Source organism: Solea senegalensis, linkage group LG18 (genome assembly GCF_019176455.1).
Source record: "Solea senegalensis isolate Sse05_10M linkage group LG18, IFAPA_SoseM_1, whole genome shotgun sequence".
Lineage (NCBI taxonomy): Eukaryota > Metazoa > Chordata > Actinopteri > Pleuronectiformes > Soleidae > Solea > Solea senegalensis.
Genome location: NC_058041.1, coordinates 13,537,262 through 13,552,922, shown reverse-complemented (window position 1 = coordinate 13,552,922; position 15,661 = coordinate 13,537,262). Strand labels below are relative to the sequence as shown.

The 15,661-nt window shown below is 40.8% G+C and overlaps 2 protein-coding genes and 1 long non-coding RNA gene across 3 annotated transcripts in view; all 3 read left to right on the top strand.

Annotated features, from left to right (window-relative positions):
* Positions 1-15,661, top strand: part of fkbp10b (FKBP prolyl isomerase 10b) — a 261,449-nt gene that overhangs the window by 119,848 nt on the left and 125,940 nt on the right. The gene's annotated exons all lie outside the window — the stretch shown is intronic.
* On the top strand, positions 2-840 carry LOC122759036. The gene is made up of 2 exons (XR_006358225.1): positions 2-118; positions 221-840. It is a non-coding gene; the product is annotated as an uncharacterized LOC122759036 (long non-coding RNA).
* Positions 1,861-15,629, top strand: lgi1b (leucine-rich, glioma inactivated 1b). The gene is made up of 10 exons (XM_044013468.1): positions 1,861-2,173; positions 2,275-2,346; positions 4,100-4,171; positions 4,437-4,508; positions 7,802-7,873; positions 9,560-9,729; positions 9,982-10,146; positions 10,720-10,940; positions 11,849-12,095; positions 13,478-15,629. Exons 1-10 carry the CDS (start codon positions 1,977-1,979, stop codon positions 13,825-13,827), a joined length of 1,638 nt encoding a protein of 545 aa, XP_043869403.1. The 5' UTR covers positions 1,861-1,976; the 3' UTR covers positions 13,828-15,629.

Here is a 15,661-nt window from a genome sequence, read left to right as displayed (position 1 = left end):
ATTGAATACGAAAGATAACATCAGACACTTGACAGGAAATGACCCAGTTACACTCACTGATTAAGATTAAATGGAATCACCATGGTTCATTTCCGCCGGCACATGCATTAGGACACATGTAAGTGTTTGAATCATAGATAGAAAATAAAGAGGGTTTTATTGGGCTTCTTTCACTGTGTGTCTCCATATAATTGAGTGGTTTGGGTCATTCTTGTTGGAGGCCGCAGGGGTCAGAGTTCACCTCAGTGTGGGAAACAAAGGTCCAGTGTTTCCTGACTTTTCCACAACCCACTGAACTCCACAAAGCAGTCAATGTGGTGCTGAAGACAGAGAGGCTGTTGCAGACAAAAGCTATGCTTAACTTTTTTTTTTTTTGAAAAACTAATATTGGTAAAATTCACTGTTTCATGATGTTGTTTTATCCAAGTTTCATTATTTAAAATAAAACAATTAATTTTAATTAAATGGATGATGGTATGGAACATGACATTCATTAGATTTTAATTGATAATTAAAACACTGGAATAATATATAAACAAAAGATACATGATAACTCCATAAATAAATTCTACTAAAATTGGTGATTATTACAGTAAGACTGGCTGAAATTTTTTTTCTTGCTATAAAAATCATTTACTCTTTTCATCATTTGTTTGTTTCATTTTGCTGTTGTGCAAGTATTTTAATCTATTGTTGTTCTGTCTTGTTTTAATGAGGTAACTGAGTACATAAATGAATAACATATCAATATTCTTTTTTTCCCCTTATTCTAATGGTGACTGCAGTAAATCCACATGTTTGACTCAATCTATATTGATTTTTGTTGCCATTAACATCAATTATTTTATTTCTATTGATTTTTTGTTGTTGTTGATGTATGCCTGTACAGGTGCAAGTAGTTATATATATTGTTATTCTGTCTTTTATTAATGAAGTAAATGAGTCCATAAATGAATAAATAAGTACATATGAAGCTTCTTGTTATTTCCTTCTTCTAATAACATCATATGATATAATATAGGCAGAATGATCATAAATCTATTATGTGGAGCACAAAGGATTACATTTAACATTAAATTGTTGAATAAAAATCGTCTCATTGCACTATTTATGTAATTGTGCAGTTGTTCAAGTGTAATTAATGCGTTGGTTTTGTTTATGTATGTATTTATCCATTTACTTTGAAGCCATGGCGGATCACACTCATCCTCTGCTCTCAGTCCAGGTCATTATTATGCCAGAGCAGGGATGAAAAGGGGGGGACACAGCGTTTGAATTGAGTGAGGCAGGTGCATTTTGCACACAGCTCATGAATAGGCGGCTCTCCATTAGGCACGCACGGATCTGAAGCGCGCATAAATAATGGTCTGGCACCGCTGATAAAAAAGCGCACCTTGGGGCCTCCCCCACCCTCTGACACCCTTCTCGCTTTCTCTCTTTCTTCCCCTTCTCTTTCTCTCTCACGGGAATTTACGCTTTTTTGTCTTTTTTTTTTTTTTACCCCCCTCCTTTCATGGCTCCAGCATTGAGTCAAGACAACTTCTTTGAATAAGAAGCAGACTAATCAGGCATAGACCAATTTTAACGGGTGTTTATTATTGTTGTTGTTATTATGGAGCTATTATTGAACATGGGGCGTTAGTATGATTCCCTTTTTACATGATTAACAACCTCAGACTTGTCCCATGTGTGCCATGTCTGTCCCGCATTTGCAATCCTGCGCCCTGCAGAACCAATCCGCTGGACGGGTGCCTTCCCACTGAGACGCAGGACGCATAGAGACCAGGCTGCAAACAACAGCCGCTTCCCATCATTAAAAACAAACAAGAATAAACGAGGAGACTTCAACAAAAGCAGCAGGAAACAGCGCAAGACTGCGTTTTCTTTTCTTCTTTTTTTTGTTCCAGAAGTAGTTGCATGCGTAATAAGTGACAGGCAGAGAGACACAGTCCTCCTCCGGCCGGGACAGAAGAGAGATGGGACACCCAGGGAGAGGATGGAGGGCACGGATGCTCCTTGTGTGGGTCGCCGCTGTCAGCCTGGTGTCAGCAGCGGAGGGACGGAGGGTGAGGCAGCCCAGATGTCCGACTGGATGCATCTGCACCAAAGATAACGCTCTGTGTGAGAATGTCCGATCCGTGCCACACACTTTCCCCCCGGATGTCGTCTCACTGTAAGTCCCCCTGCAGCTCAGCCATTCTATATTTTATTTTAAGTCCATGCCTTTAAATGCAGATTAAATATCTCATTTTTATTTTTTACTTTCACCTTCAGATCTTTTGTCAAGTCTGGATTCAGTGAGATCACCGGAGGGAGCTTTGTTCACACGCCTGCCCTGCAACTGCTGTGAGTCTGTCTGTCCATCTGTTTGTCTGTCTGTTTGTCTGTTTGTCCTGTCATCAATCATCCCTGATAACAAAAATAACAATGTCGTAAAAACTGTATAACAAAAACAGCTTTAAACTCTTAAAATCACTCTAAAGCAAAGTGAAATAATCAGATATTTTTGGTAAGAATCTAAAAGTTTATATGCAGCTCACACAGGATAAATATATTATGTGAATATTTCAAATTGAAAAACAAGAATCTTAAATAACATCAATATTTGTTTATGCCATTCCTCTATTATTGCACTATTTTTTTCCCACTGTTGTACATTTTACATTTTACTTTTTATGTTTATAATATTTTCTTGTATTGCTGCTATGTCGAAACAATTTCCCCTTGGGGATGAATAAAGTATTTTTATTCTATTCTATTTATAATGGCACTCTGGAAAGAATACAAAGACACAGGCTCCCCCTTGTGGCAAAATAAAACACTGTATGTTGGCAAGAAGTGAATTATTCACGAATTTCAACTTATTTAGAGGTTGGGTTTTTTTCAAAGTGTGGAATGTAATTGTATGTATATATTTTTGAAAATGACTAAAATAAGTGCGATTTACATTTTTGCAAATAGCTTTGTGTCACAGGACATTTTAAAGTGGCTCCCCCTTCTGGCAGTTTAAGTTTAACCACTAGGACTGTATGTTTGTGTATCTATATCTATTTATGTTTTTACTCTGTGTGCTGTAGGAAGGGTCTCCCCCAGTGGACTTGTTCAGAGGCTGCTTTAAAGGGAGATTCTCTGTAATGGTGTCAGGATTATGCAATAGACCACATGGTAACAACAACTAACAGCAGGGAGCTGTGTATGTGTGCGTGTGCTGTTGAGGACAGAGAAGCTGACTTAAATTATCAACAAGGCCTTTATAAAATCATAAAATCATATCCGCATAGATGAAAATCCACTGTACATTACTGATTTTCTGCATGCATTGTTAAATGTTTTGCTCGAGCATCAGTTTATTTGTGTAGGCCATAGTCAGAAATTGCCTTAAGGCTTAAAGGTCCAGTGGGTAGAATTAAGATGATTTTATAATTAATTAATTTATAATACAATGACCTGGTTGTATGAATTATTGTATTTCATTCCAGAATGAGTCCTTAATACAGTATGTAGTGTATATCTGGAGGCTGGTCAGCTCTATGGAGGCCATCCAACTGCTGAATGACAGCAGATTTCACTTCTGAAACCTTTCAAGGACGCTTCTTTCTGTTTCTCATCATATTCTAAAAAAATAAATGAAATTGCAGCCGTTTCACTTTACTCGTGCAATGCTGCTGTTGCCTTCATCTGTGTTGACATAAAACAAGCCACTTCCTGTGTGCAGCATGGGGATAATGCCAGGCAACACAAGATCTAAACACCATCGTGTGAACAGATTTGACAGTGGTTTGAACATTCGGTTTACGCCCTACAGTTTTCACATGGTGAGACATCGTTCGTCCTTATGCCTTGACAAATGTGCAAAAACACAAACAAATAAAATGACTGGGGAAAAATATAAATGCAGAAACCTCATGGAAAGTCATGGAAAAGGACTCCCTCCCCTAAGACCAACAGAAGTGCAATAGATATTGCTTATACCCTTAAAAGTAAAGGCACATACTGTATGTAAAAAAAAAGGTATAAATAAAGATGGAAATAGCTGCAAATGACTATATATTCATGTTTAAAGCACAAACCAAATATCTTTTGTTTGTTTCCCTCACAGGTTGTTTACAGCAAACTCATTGGACCTCATAGATGAGGATTCCTTTCTGGGTTTACCACATCTTGAATATCTGTAAGTATTCACCTGCTCAGTACAGCAGCCAATGAGAGCGAACCCTCTCTCTGTGTGTGCTGCTCTGTGATTGGTTAAAATCCCCCATAGTGGGTCTGAATTTCAGGTGCAGAAGTCTTAGTCTCTCTCACATCACTTGATTCACGTTATGCTGACATGCCATCAAGGAATTATTGATCAAGAACACCGGAAAAATGTTGCCTACTTCAGCTTTAATCAGCTCTTATCTGTTCAAAGATACTAATAAAATACTTCTCCTCCACAGATTTATTGAAAACAACAAAATTGCATCCATATCCCCATTCGCTTTCCGGGGCCTTAAAACACTGATACATCTGTAAGTATTTTTGTTATTGCTATATCCATAATTCTTCCTCTCTTTCATTCATTCGTTACCAGTTCTTTGTGCTTTTGCAGCAGGTGCCTTTGAAATTTGCCACGTAAATCATTTCTGAAGAGGAAATACTGATAAATCGTAATTGGATATTGAAGGTACTCTGACATAAACGGTGCATCCGATGTCCTCTTCACTGGCTGGATCACTTTGTCATTGTCTGAAGTGCAGAGCAGGCAGAAGTGCTCGCTGCCAGTGGTCGTGTCCACAAGGTTCCTGGCTGACAGAGTCAGCTGGATCAGGTTGCTCAGAGGCGGATCATGGTGTCCCTGGATGTTGTTTTGACTTAGTGGAGGAGAGAACCTGCTAAGTCTGTGATTTTTACTTCCATAAAATAGCTTTTTTGTAAATTCATGAGTTAAATTAATGGGTGAGTGGGTGCACATTAGCTGTCAGCTGTAAAAAATTACAGTACAAAAAGTGGCCATATTTCAAAATAAAAGTCCTCCTGATACAATCTGAGCACAGGAAAAAGGTTTTATTGAGTATTTCAGTGAACTCTCTCCCTGCACTGCAAAGTGTGTCAAAACTAAACATGGTTGAGAATGTGCTCGAGGTCAAGGCTAAATTTAGTTGTAATACAAGCTCAAAGCAAGTGACTGTTATCTGGCCATGCCTCTTCCACGTTTAGGGCATATTGTGCCAAACTAGAGAAAATAGTGCAGAGATGTGAGAGGTTTAGGATATTTTCAGGCAAGAGAACTGTATTAAAAATATCAGATTGGTGTGAGACGCATTAGAGAGGACAACCTGCTTGCTGTCCTCCACAGAGGACACCAAGATATGGATTTTCTATGAAAAAGAAAATCCATATCCTCGCTTTATTTCACTGTTCCTGCATTAAATGAATGGTCCAGTTAAGCAGTTATCAAACAGCTATATGTGAACAGGTGGTTGTATGACGTGAGCACTGGCTGCACCGTGCATGCCAAATGAAGTCTACAATATTTTAAGAATATTATATCCTTTTCTGACTGAAAAAAACAGCATTTTTTTTGCTGTTGGACTACTGCTGCCTCATTTGGTAAGTTAGTGTCATCAAGTAAATCTAAATCAAAGGTTTCTAACACCAGATATTTGAACATAATGATGGAGGCAGCAGTGGATCAACAACACCTGTGTGCTGTGATCATCGATTTTCTCCATGGACTTTAGACACAGACTTCATATTCCAGTCAGAAAAGGCTACCTAATGACAAGATAATGTGAAAAATATTCTCAGGGTACACATGCTGATTATGTTTTAGTACCACATAATACCTTACTTCAAACTTCAACTATCTCTGGTGTACTTTCTTCTTCCTCTTACTTCTGCTATAACCACTCTAAGACCACGGACTTCATCTGTCCAGCCAAGTATTCCCTGTCTCTGGCTGTCATGCCATGTCACTGTGAGAACATCTGAAAAATCAGGCCTTACCTGACTCAGTGCGGCACCCTACTCTTGGCTTACTCGTGTTATCTTCCGCCTTTACTACTTCAGGCTGGCTTCCCTTCATGTACAGTGAAAACCCTTATAAATGGGTCCAGAACGACCGAAAAGGTCAAACTCAAGTCACTGCCCCTTGCCTATAGAGTGACCTATGTACTTGAACTCTGCTATTCAGGCTTATGCTCCTTCTCAACCACTGGCTTCCCCTGATATATGGCATTCCCTTCCGCCTTCCTTGCAGTCAAAGCCACCTCAGTTCAGATTGTTTTCATCTATGGTTCCCTGGTGGTGGAATGAGCAGCACAGTCTCCCTCTATCTTCAAGAAACTCTTGAAGACTCATGACACTTATGAGAACACCTTCGCACCACTAACTATCTAACTCATTATGACGGCGTCTCACTACACTGTAATGACTGTCTCTGCTTTTATTGTACTGTTCAGTTAGCGTTTCCTATTCATCACTTGTAAACTTGGGGATTAAAGTGTTCCTCTGCAGGAGCTGCTGTGTCTAAATAAGCTTCACTTTGTAAAATGCTGTGTGATGTGGTACAATGTGTCCTGGGACACTTTTTTCCTCTTTAACTTAAATCCACATCAGTGTTTAAATCCAAATATCTTATAACCACCTGAAGGGATAGCATGCCTTTTCCTATCGCCTTGGAGACCATTCCTTGTTTCGGCTTAGAAAACAAACTGTTCTGCAGAAAACATAAACCAGAATAAATGCATTATTAGAGGAGACCCTGAATGTATCACACACAGTAAATGCATTATTAAAGTGCTCAGACTGGGGGGGGTGGGGGGGTCACGCTCTAATCCTGTCTCCTCTGCTCTGTTTCCCCATCTGTCTGGAGAGTGCCTTCATGCACAAATTCAAAACAAAAAATGGCTTCCCCTTCCTCTCCCTGCTGCACTGACTTACAAATAAATAATGCAACATGCGTGAGTCATGCTGATATGTCATTGCAGGCACATCTCTCTCTCTCTCTCTCTCTGCTTCAGTCTTGCCTGAATGTGAAAGGCGTCTCATGGGGGGGGATGCGTCTGTAGCAGATGTTTAAGTTGGTGCAAAAACAGCAGTGTTAAGGGAATGAGATAATATCCCACTGCTTCACATAAGATGATTAAACAAGTGATATTCCCTCCTTGCACTTGATTGAATTGCTCTCCCTTATTTAATGAGTGCGCTGCTAATTAGCCTTTTAAACCCCTTGTTAGATATCACAGCAGTAGTCACGAGGCATACAGAAGAAACTTGTATTTTCCTGAGTGGGTATAATTCTGTGATTTGCACATCATGGTGATTAGATACGTCCGAATTCTGTGAAAGCGGGAGTTTTTGCTCATGTTCTAATAAAGTGAACATTTTCCACAGTTATTGTAGGAAGTGAGTTTGTAAATCTGTGTGTGTGTGTGTCACTTCATTCAAGCTGTTGCTCCCACATTATTAAGAATATTATGAATGTTGTTCGCCCCAGGCCCTAAGTAGTGTTTACTCTGGCAGAAACCTTGTTGGGAAGCAGAAGCATAACTGAAGCATAACTGATGAAAACCTGGTGTGAATGCACCATAAGTCTTTAGCCTCCTTCTCCTGATTTATAAAAATATTATCCTGAGCACTTGATGGTCTTCCACCCCCTCTCTTCCTTTCAAAGGTGGATTGACATTTGATTGTGACTGGACTGGACTGGACTGGAATAGTTTGTATATTCTGCTCCAAAGTCCAAACTGAACCATCAAAAGGCAATCGAGTAATACATACATTTTATTTTAATATATTTTTTTCCCTTTACATTGTCTAGGAGTCTGGCTTACAACAATCTCGAGACACTGCCCAAGGATGTCTTCAAAGGCATGGAAGCGTTGACCAAAGTGTGAGTGCAGTCTTTATTTATCCTTACAGGGTTACATCCATACTACTGCTTTTCTTTATTTTAATCGTTAGGAATCGTGCTGCTGTCCACACTACCCCAGCATTGTCGAGCCCCACAAACCAAGAACCTTAAAGGTCCTGCTTTCATTTGAAAAGTCTGCCGCTGTATTTGTAGTCTGGACAAGGAAGAAACGCTTGACCTTTGGACATGGTGATGCAGATTCCGGCTTACAATTCCTGGCTGGTTCTTATCAGCCAGGACTTATCTTTCCTTGTCACTGGTCCAATAACAGAAATCCTTGCAATCCTTTTTACCGGTGTTATTTTTCTTTCTAGCAAACAAGTACAGTACAGTACAGCACACACACATACCCAGTGTACCTGAGTCACAGTTACCATGCTTACGTGGGTTTCTGTTTGCCTGATGAAAATACGACGTTTTGGCCCAAAAAAATCCGATTTACTTTCTGATCCCTGAACTAAAGAAGTAAACGAGCCATGTTAAACTTTGTGCAAACATTAATCAGACTCATGAATGGTTGTACATGACACCATGGCCTCTTATTAGCACTACTTTTTGCACTATTTAAAGATTATGAAGGATGACACACTGGTTTTCCACCTGGAAATGGTCATTTGTGTTTGGGTAATGATGTGAAGTATGTTTGTGTAGTGTGTGCAGTGGTATGTAGTATTTTATGGGATGTGCATGCCACACAAAGACAATGATACTTTTACAAACATGAAGTTCCTAATGGGGAAATATTTGTTATGAATTTGACTTAAATTGAGCCGACTTTTTTAGAATTAAGCCTTGGTTTTATTAGAATTAAGCCTTGGCATTCAGTTGTGTTTTTGACCTTTTTCTGACATAAACACTGACCTTGGCAGGGTCAGTAATCTCATGGAGGCCAAAACCTGGTCCTAATGAGGCAGAACCTCATTTCCGAGGGACAGGTTAAGTTAAGATCTAAGATTTGAATTGCGGTTAGGTTAAGGTTAATGTTAGATATGAACTGGTTATGGTATAGTTTAGGCCAGGGGTGTCAAAATAATAGCATAATAACCTATGAACAACAAGAACCCCTTTGTTTTTTCTCCTTTGTTTTACATTTACTGAAGGATAATTTGAAATTTCCTGCGAAATATTAGTGCAATTTCAACAATATCATGCCTAAATTTACTATTTACACAACACACTGGATCTATAAAGGCACAAACATTTAGTCACGGGTATCTGGAGCATTTGACATTACGTTTAGATTAGTGTGAAATTTTAACAAATTCATCCTGTGGGCCGATTGGACCCTCTGGCGGGCTGGTTCTGGTCCCCGGGCCGGATGTTTGACACCCCTGGTTTAGGCTGTCCAAATGAATGCAGGTCAATGCAATGTTCTCAAAAGAATTGCTGCACAAACCTCCACAGGCATGTGTGTGTGTGCGTGTTCAAAACACTCATCATCCAAGGTCTATAACAACTCAAACCTAGTGTAATCAGAAGATAAGCGACTTGTTGTTCTGGTTGGCTTGATACCAAGTCTGCAGCCAAATAAAAGAGAGACAGAGGGCAGATCAGTGTAAAGCCTTTGTTAAAAGAATAAAAAGCCCCACATGATCCAAACGTTCATAATAAATGACATGAAATGATGTCGAAACAAACCAACCTTTCATCCGTGCATGCATGCAGGGACCTGCGAGGCAACAACCTGATATGTGACTGCAAGCTCAAGTGGCTGGTGGAGTGGATGCACCAAACTAATGCCACCCTGGATGAGATCTACTGCAGCGGTCCAGCCATTCACCAGGGGAGGAGGATGAATGACCTGGTGCCAGACTCTTTTGACTGCATCACAACAGGTATCACCCTCTCCCCGTCTGCCCTTGTGTCATTAAGGAAACACATGGACCATAGCTCTGTGTCCTCACCTCACCCTGTCCTCCTGTGTCTCCCGCCTGTCCTTATCCACAGTTTTGAGTAGCTGAGATTTAAGCTGACAAGTACAGAATGCTTCGGTCTAGTTTTTTTGCAAGGATTCATCAGTGTGAAAGGATGACTCAGAGCCCCCGACAGGGCTCACGGGAATTCACTGTCATGTTGTACTTTTTCAGAGTTTGTCTCCTATCAGTCGCTGAAGTTCGAGTCCATTTCGGTGGAGGCCTTCACCTTTGGTAAAGATCAGTATGTTGTTTTCCCCCAACCGTTTGCTGGGACATGCAGCTTCCTGGAATGGGATCATGTTGAGATGACCTTCAGACCTTATGACACCATTGAAAGTGAGGAAAAAAAAGCAGTATCATTTTCTGTCTAGTATTACAGTGTGTGTTTGTTTACAGGGGAAAGACATGACTGGTGATAGGAATTATGTATATATCCATTGTATTGTGTCAGTGTAGTTAAACGCTCTTTAAAGTAAAAATGTAACAATGACTAGGGGCATTGCAACAGGGGTAAGCAAAGCTGCCTGGGGCCCTGACCTGAGATGGGGCCCCCAAGGGCATCTGATTACAATAATTCTCTGTAAAACAGCTTTATCTTAATCCTCTTAATAACAAATAGTCAGCGCTGACTTCACTGTGTCATCCACTGGAAACATAGCTGCAAGCAGAGACACAAGGACAACTGATTTTAGCCCCTTAAGAAAAGACTCACCTCATTAAATGTGTGGTCTACTTAAGTTCACTTACTCTCTGTACTTATTGTTTAGCAATTTATTGTTTATTGTAAAGCAATGCCTTGCTTTGATTAAGTTTGAGGTTCCCACCGTTTCCCTTTGTCTTAATCCATGTCGACAACTGTCTGTGCGTACTGTGTTTTGTTTATCCTCCTCGCTCCTCTTGTCCACATAGGCACCTCGACCGTCGTCTGCAAGCCCATGGTGATTGACAACCACCTGTTCATCATCGTGGCCCAGTTGTTTGGCGGCTCGCACATTTACAAGCGCGACGCCTCTGCCAACAAGTTCATCAAGATCCAGGACATCGACATCCTGAGGATCCGCAAGCCCAACGACGTCGAGACTTTCACGGTCGACGGAGAGTCATTCTTTGTCATCGCCGACAGCTCTAAGGTTGTCCATGTTCCACTAAGCACCTGAACTACCCAGCCAGTATGTTCACGTGGGCCTCATAATTTCATGATTGGCTTACTTAGGTTACTAAGTGGGCATGGGCTTGAAGTGGGCAAATTATACAGGTTCCTTAATGATTTCAGTAACATAGGCCTCACAATGGGAAGCTCACGTGGGCAAACACAGGTGGTGCCATCATGGACACACCTGCAAACCCAAGCACATCAGCAAACAACAGTGGACTTTTCATACAAGGAAAGGAAAGAAAGCATCTTTATTGTCATTATACAACCGGAAATCATTTATTGGTTTATGTATTTTATGATGTAGGTGGAGCCATTTCTAGGATTAAGCTTTTAAGGCAGAAAACCAGCCTTTCAAGTTCAGTTTTCAGAATCAAGTCTTGTGTCTTGGGTCTTATAGCCGGTCCAGGTACCGGCTATAAGACCAAGGCAGTGATGGTGTTATTTTAGACGTTCATTGTGGCAGAGAAGGCAAAAAAGAAGCAGCGAAAACTGACGTTGGGGGAGGCGACGAAGAGGAAACGACTGTTTTAATTCTAAAGCAGTTATACAATGAGTATTATATTCAATTTCTGTCCATAAACCCTCCTAAATGTTACATAATGGACCTTTAAACTCTCTTCCCACTGCGTCAACCACTCTTTCCTCCTGGTGTTTTACACAGCACAGCATTGTTTTCGCTTGCTCCTGCTGATTACCATGGCATTGCCAAGTGTTCACATATGCTCCAACATATGTTTAGGGTCACGCAGGCGCATTCACACAAAGCCCTAAATACACACAGAAACAAAACACGTATTTACAGGTCCGTTAACAGCTGTAAAAAGTTGTGTTTTGAGTCAAAGTTGATCTCTGGTGACATTTCCGCGTGTGTTCCTGTCGCAGGCCGGCTCCACAACAGTGTACAAATGGAACGGCAATGGCTTCTACTTCCACCAGTCACTCCACCCGTGGTACCGGGACACAGATGTAGAATATTTGGAGATTTCCAACAAAGCCCACCTGATCCTGTCCAGCAGCTCCCAGAGGCCTGTGGTGTACCAGTGGAACAGGAGCCTGAAACAGTTCGACCGCAGGACCGACATACCGGACATGGAGGACGTCTTCTCCGTCAGACACTTTAGGATTAATAGTGAGTACTTGCGTAGTGTGAGGTTGTTGTTTTTTAATGCTCAGATTCAAATCAGCCATGTCACCAGGGGCGTTTAAAGAGACTTTGCAGAGCCCAGGCAAAGGGGAAATAGTGCAGCACCAAAAGATAACTCATTTATTAGTTTGTTTATCAGTGATCTCATTTCTAATGTTTTATTTTGTTCCTTTTTCTACCATTTTATCTTAGCCTTCTTGGTTGTTTTTGGCAGGAAGCTCCAGTAGTTGCATGGAGTTACTGCAGGTTTCTTGCTCATAGCCTTTTATTGACGTTAAGGAAGTTCTGTGTAAATTGCTGATGCTATGTTCTAATGTAGACTACATCTGTGCTCCATATATACAGGAAGTAGCCTCTGTCCTCTGCTGTTGTTTGCTTAGTTTCATGAAATACTATCAACGAGAATCCTCAATGTTAAAAAACTAAGACAGTGAATGTTAGAATAAGTGCTATTTTACTTATGTACATTGTTGTTTTCAAAGGCTTTTCAAACATAGACTGTATAAAAGTAGTGGACATAGTCTTTTGGTTTGCTGGCTGAAGACAACCCAGAAGTAGGAATATATTACTCCACATTTTCCTGAGGAGTTAATGGTCCCAAGTGCTGGTTTGAGCTCTTCTTAAGTGAAAGTCTTGCTAAATTATGCTCTTATTAAGTGTGTGTTATATGAGTGGACACCAGTGTGAGTAACAGCTGATAAACAGATGAACTTAACTGATCCCAAAACCAGCAGTTAACATAAGAAAGACAAGATACAAGACAAAAACATCATATACATTCAGAAAAGAGGATATAAAATGTAAAATAAAATAAGATGTTAAAGCAGATATAAACCGCTATACAAGGAATAAGGAGAATGGGAGTTCAGCTTCTTATGGGTGATGTTACTACCGGCTCCAAGGAAAATGCAGCTATGGTGGAAATATGCCACTCTAGTGAGGATGCTGAGCAGAATTCATGTGCTTCTGAACAAAAGGGAGAAGAGAGGATGAATCCATAATCAACTGTTCCTGAGGGGCAATTATCTGCTAGTCCACCCTGTTGCAGCGCCCCTGCACTTCCCAGGATTAACAGTGTACATCGCCCCTTGCTTTTAACTAAAAGTTCTTCATTTAATTTAAGGGCGTTTCCAACTTTTTAGCTCATTTCTAAACATGTCACACATACATTAATTCTAAAGTAGTAATGTCACTGTCTGCTGCTTTAAAGCCTGCTCATAAATCGGCTCTGTATGAAGTTTAATGTATTTTAGCCCCCTCCTAATCTTTCATGTATGAACGTAGGGACGTTTGGCTATTCTTGCTGTGCATGAACTGCCTTTTATTTCTGTAAGCTTCAGTATTTCAAATCTTTGTCCTTTCCCAAGGTGAGCTGTTTATATGCTTAACAAGATTCATCGGCGACTCCAAGGTGATGCGCTGGGACGGTGCCATGTTCAAGGAGGTCCAGACGTTTCCCTCTCGCGGCTCCATGGTGTTCCAGCCCGTCTCCATCGGCAAATGGCAGTATGCCATCTTGGGCAGTGATTACTCGCTGACACAGGTCTTCCAATGGGAGTCAGAGAGGGGCCACTTTATCCCAGTTCAGGAGCTGAATATCCAGGCACCTCGGGCATTCGCGCTGGTCTCCATCGATGACCGCGTGTTCCTGCTCGCGTCCAGCTTCAAGGGGAAAACTCAGATTTATGAACACCTCATGATTGATTTGAGTAATTAAAATTAAACCCAGGATCGGCACAGGGCAAATTCTTTACTCCCACTTTAAATGGTTTCCTCCTGTGATTTTGTTGAACTGGAATCCACCTGAAGTCCCCACTAATGTTCAGATAAATTAAATGTCAGTCTCTGGGTTCTGTGACGTCATTGAAACGACAGTAGAATACAGTCGTACTCTCCATTTGAAAACTTGCTTTAGAACTGACTGTTTTTAGAGTGAAACTAGTTTTTTTCCCGAGCTCTGTTTGTTCACCTTTTGTAGGTGTACACCTTTACATAGGATATATGTTAGTGTTGTTCACTTTATCTGTATTTGTCTTGTAGAACTTTGATTTAGGGATGTGTTAATGTAGGTGACCATGATAGAACAAATTGTTTCTTGAGAAAAGGGGGCAAAAGGCATCCGGTGGTAATGACGTGCAGTTGTCTCTATTAAAGGCTATGAACACAAGAGACGGCGATGTTATATTCCCATAGAATTTCTCTGCCATGTAAACAGCATTTTCTCATAACTTATGACTAAATCTGAAAACTGCCATCCTCAGAATAAGCAATAATCAGTAGAGTTCTTATTTGACTTACATTATGTAAACGGGAAGTTCACGTATTTAAGTGTGGTTGTGTTGGGTCTCACAGACCGAGACCCAACACAGACGCATATGGCCGCCAACCGCAAGGAAAAACAGGTTTTAGCTGCAGTATACTTGGAATACTTGGAATACTAGGAATACGTTCATTGCTTCATTTCGCCGTTAGACAGCCTTTTCCAAATGGAAAAACCACCTACTCTCCCACTCCAAATTCCATAGAGGAAATCAACAGTGTGGGAACACAGGAGTTGCTGTTCAATTGCTTCCTCCATCAGTAAGTTGAAATGTGTTATTTTGTGGCATTGGTGGTCGAAATCCTTTGTTTTCGAATGATCTAAGTGAAGCAAACTTGCCAAATGAGGCAGCGGTAGACAAGCAGCTCCTGTGTCCCCGCAAACTAAAACACAGGAGAGTGAGTCAAACTTAAATTTTGAGGCTTTTTGTCGAGTGGCTAGAGTGTGTTTTTCTTTGTCAGTGCGATCCTCTGTGTCTGCAGGCTGGTTCTCGGCACAGAGAGCGCGCACGGCTGGCTCAGTCAAGGCTGATTTCATGCCAGTACTTCATAAAACCACACTTTAAGAAAAAGAAAAGAAATTGAACTATCCCTCTAAATACTATGAGAATAAAATCACGCTCACATCAGTCTCCTCTCAAAAAAAAAAAACCAAGAGTGTGAGCACGAATACAGACTCTCACGGTGTTCATTCCTGATGAATGCCTCGCTGGAAGCATCCCACTGTGTCCTCTGGCTTTCACTGCACCCTTGCCCCTTTTCTCCCTCGCTGACAAAACCATTGTTGTCTTAACTCTCCACCACTAATAATAGCCGACCACTGTGCTGCACCTACACTACCTGTGCTTTCACACGCTCCTCGCGCTCGGGACACAAAAGGAAACAGACCACGGATAACGTCATTAACGTCACTGACAACTCTTTGCCAAATATACTGTTTACGTATTTGTAAAGTACTGTATATCATGTCGCTTTTTATATGTAGAGGGGACCACGGTGGGTGTTTTATTTTTCACAGACGTAGAATGTAGTGTAGATGTATTTGTATATAAAAACAAGGCTCACCTTCCTAACACTGTGTAACTGGCAACTTGTGTAAAACAGTAAAGTCGTATTTGTGTCATTAGGGTAGAGGATGATATAGATGTTCCTTTGTCATCTTGCTGACAGACGCAATAAATAGTAAATTGCTCAATCTGAGATGGAGTTATTTTATTGTTAATAACTAGTAT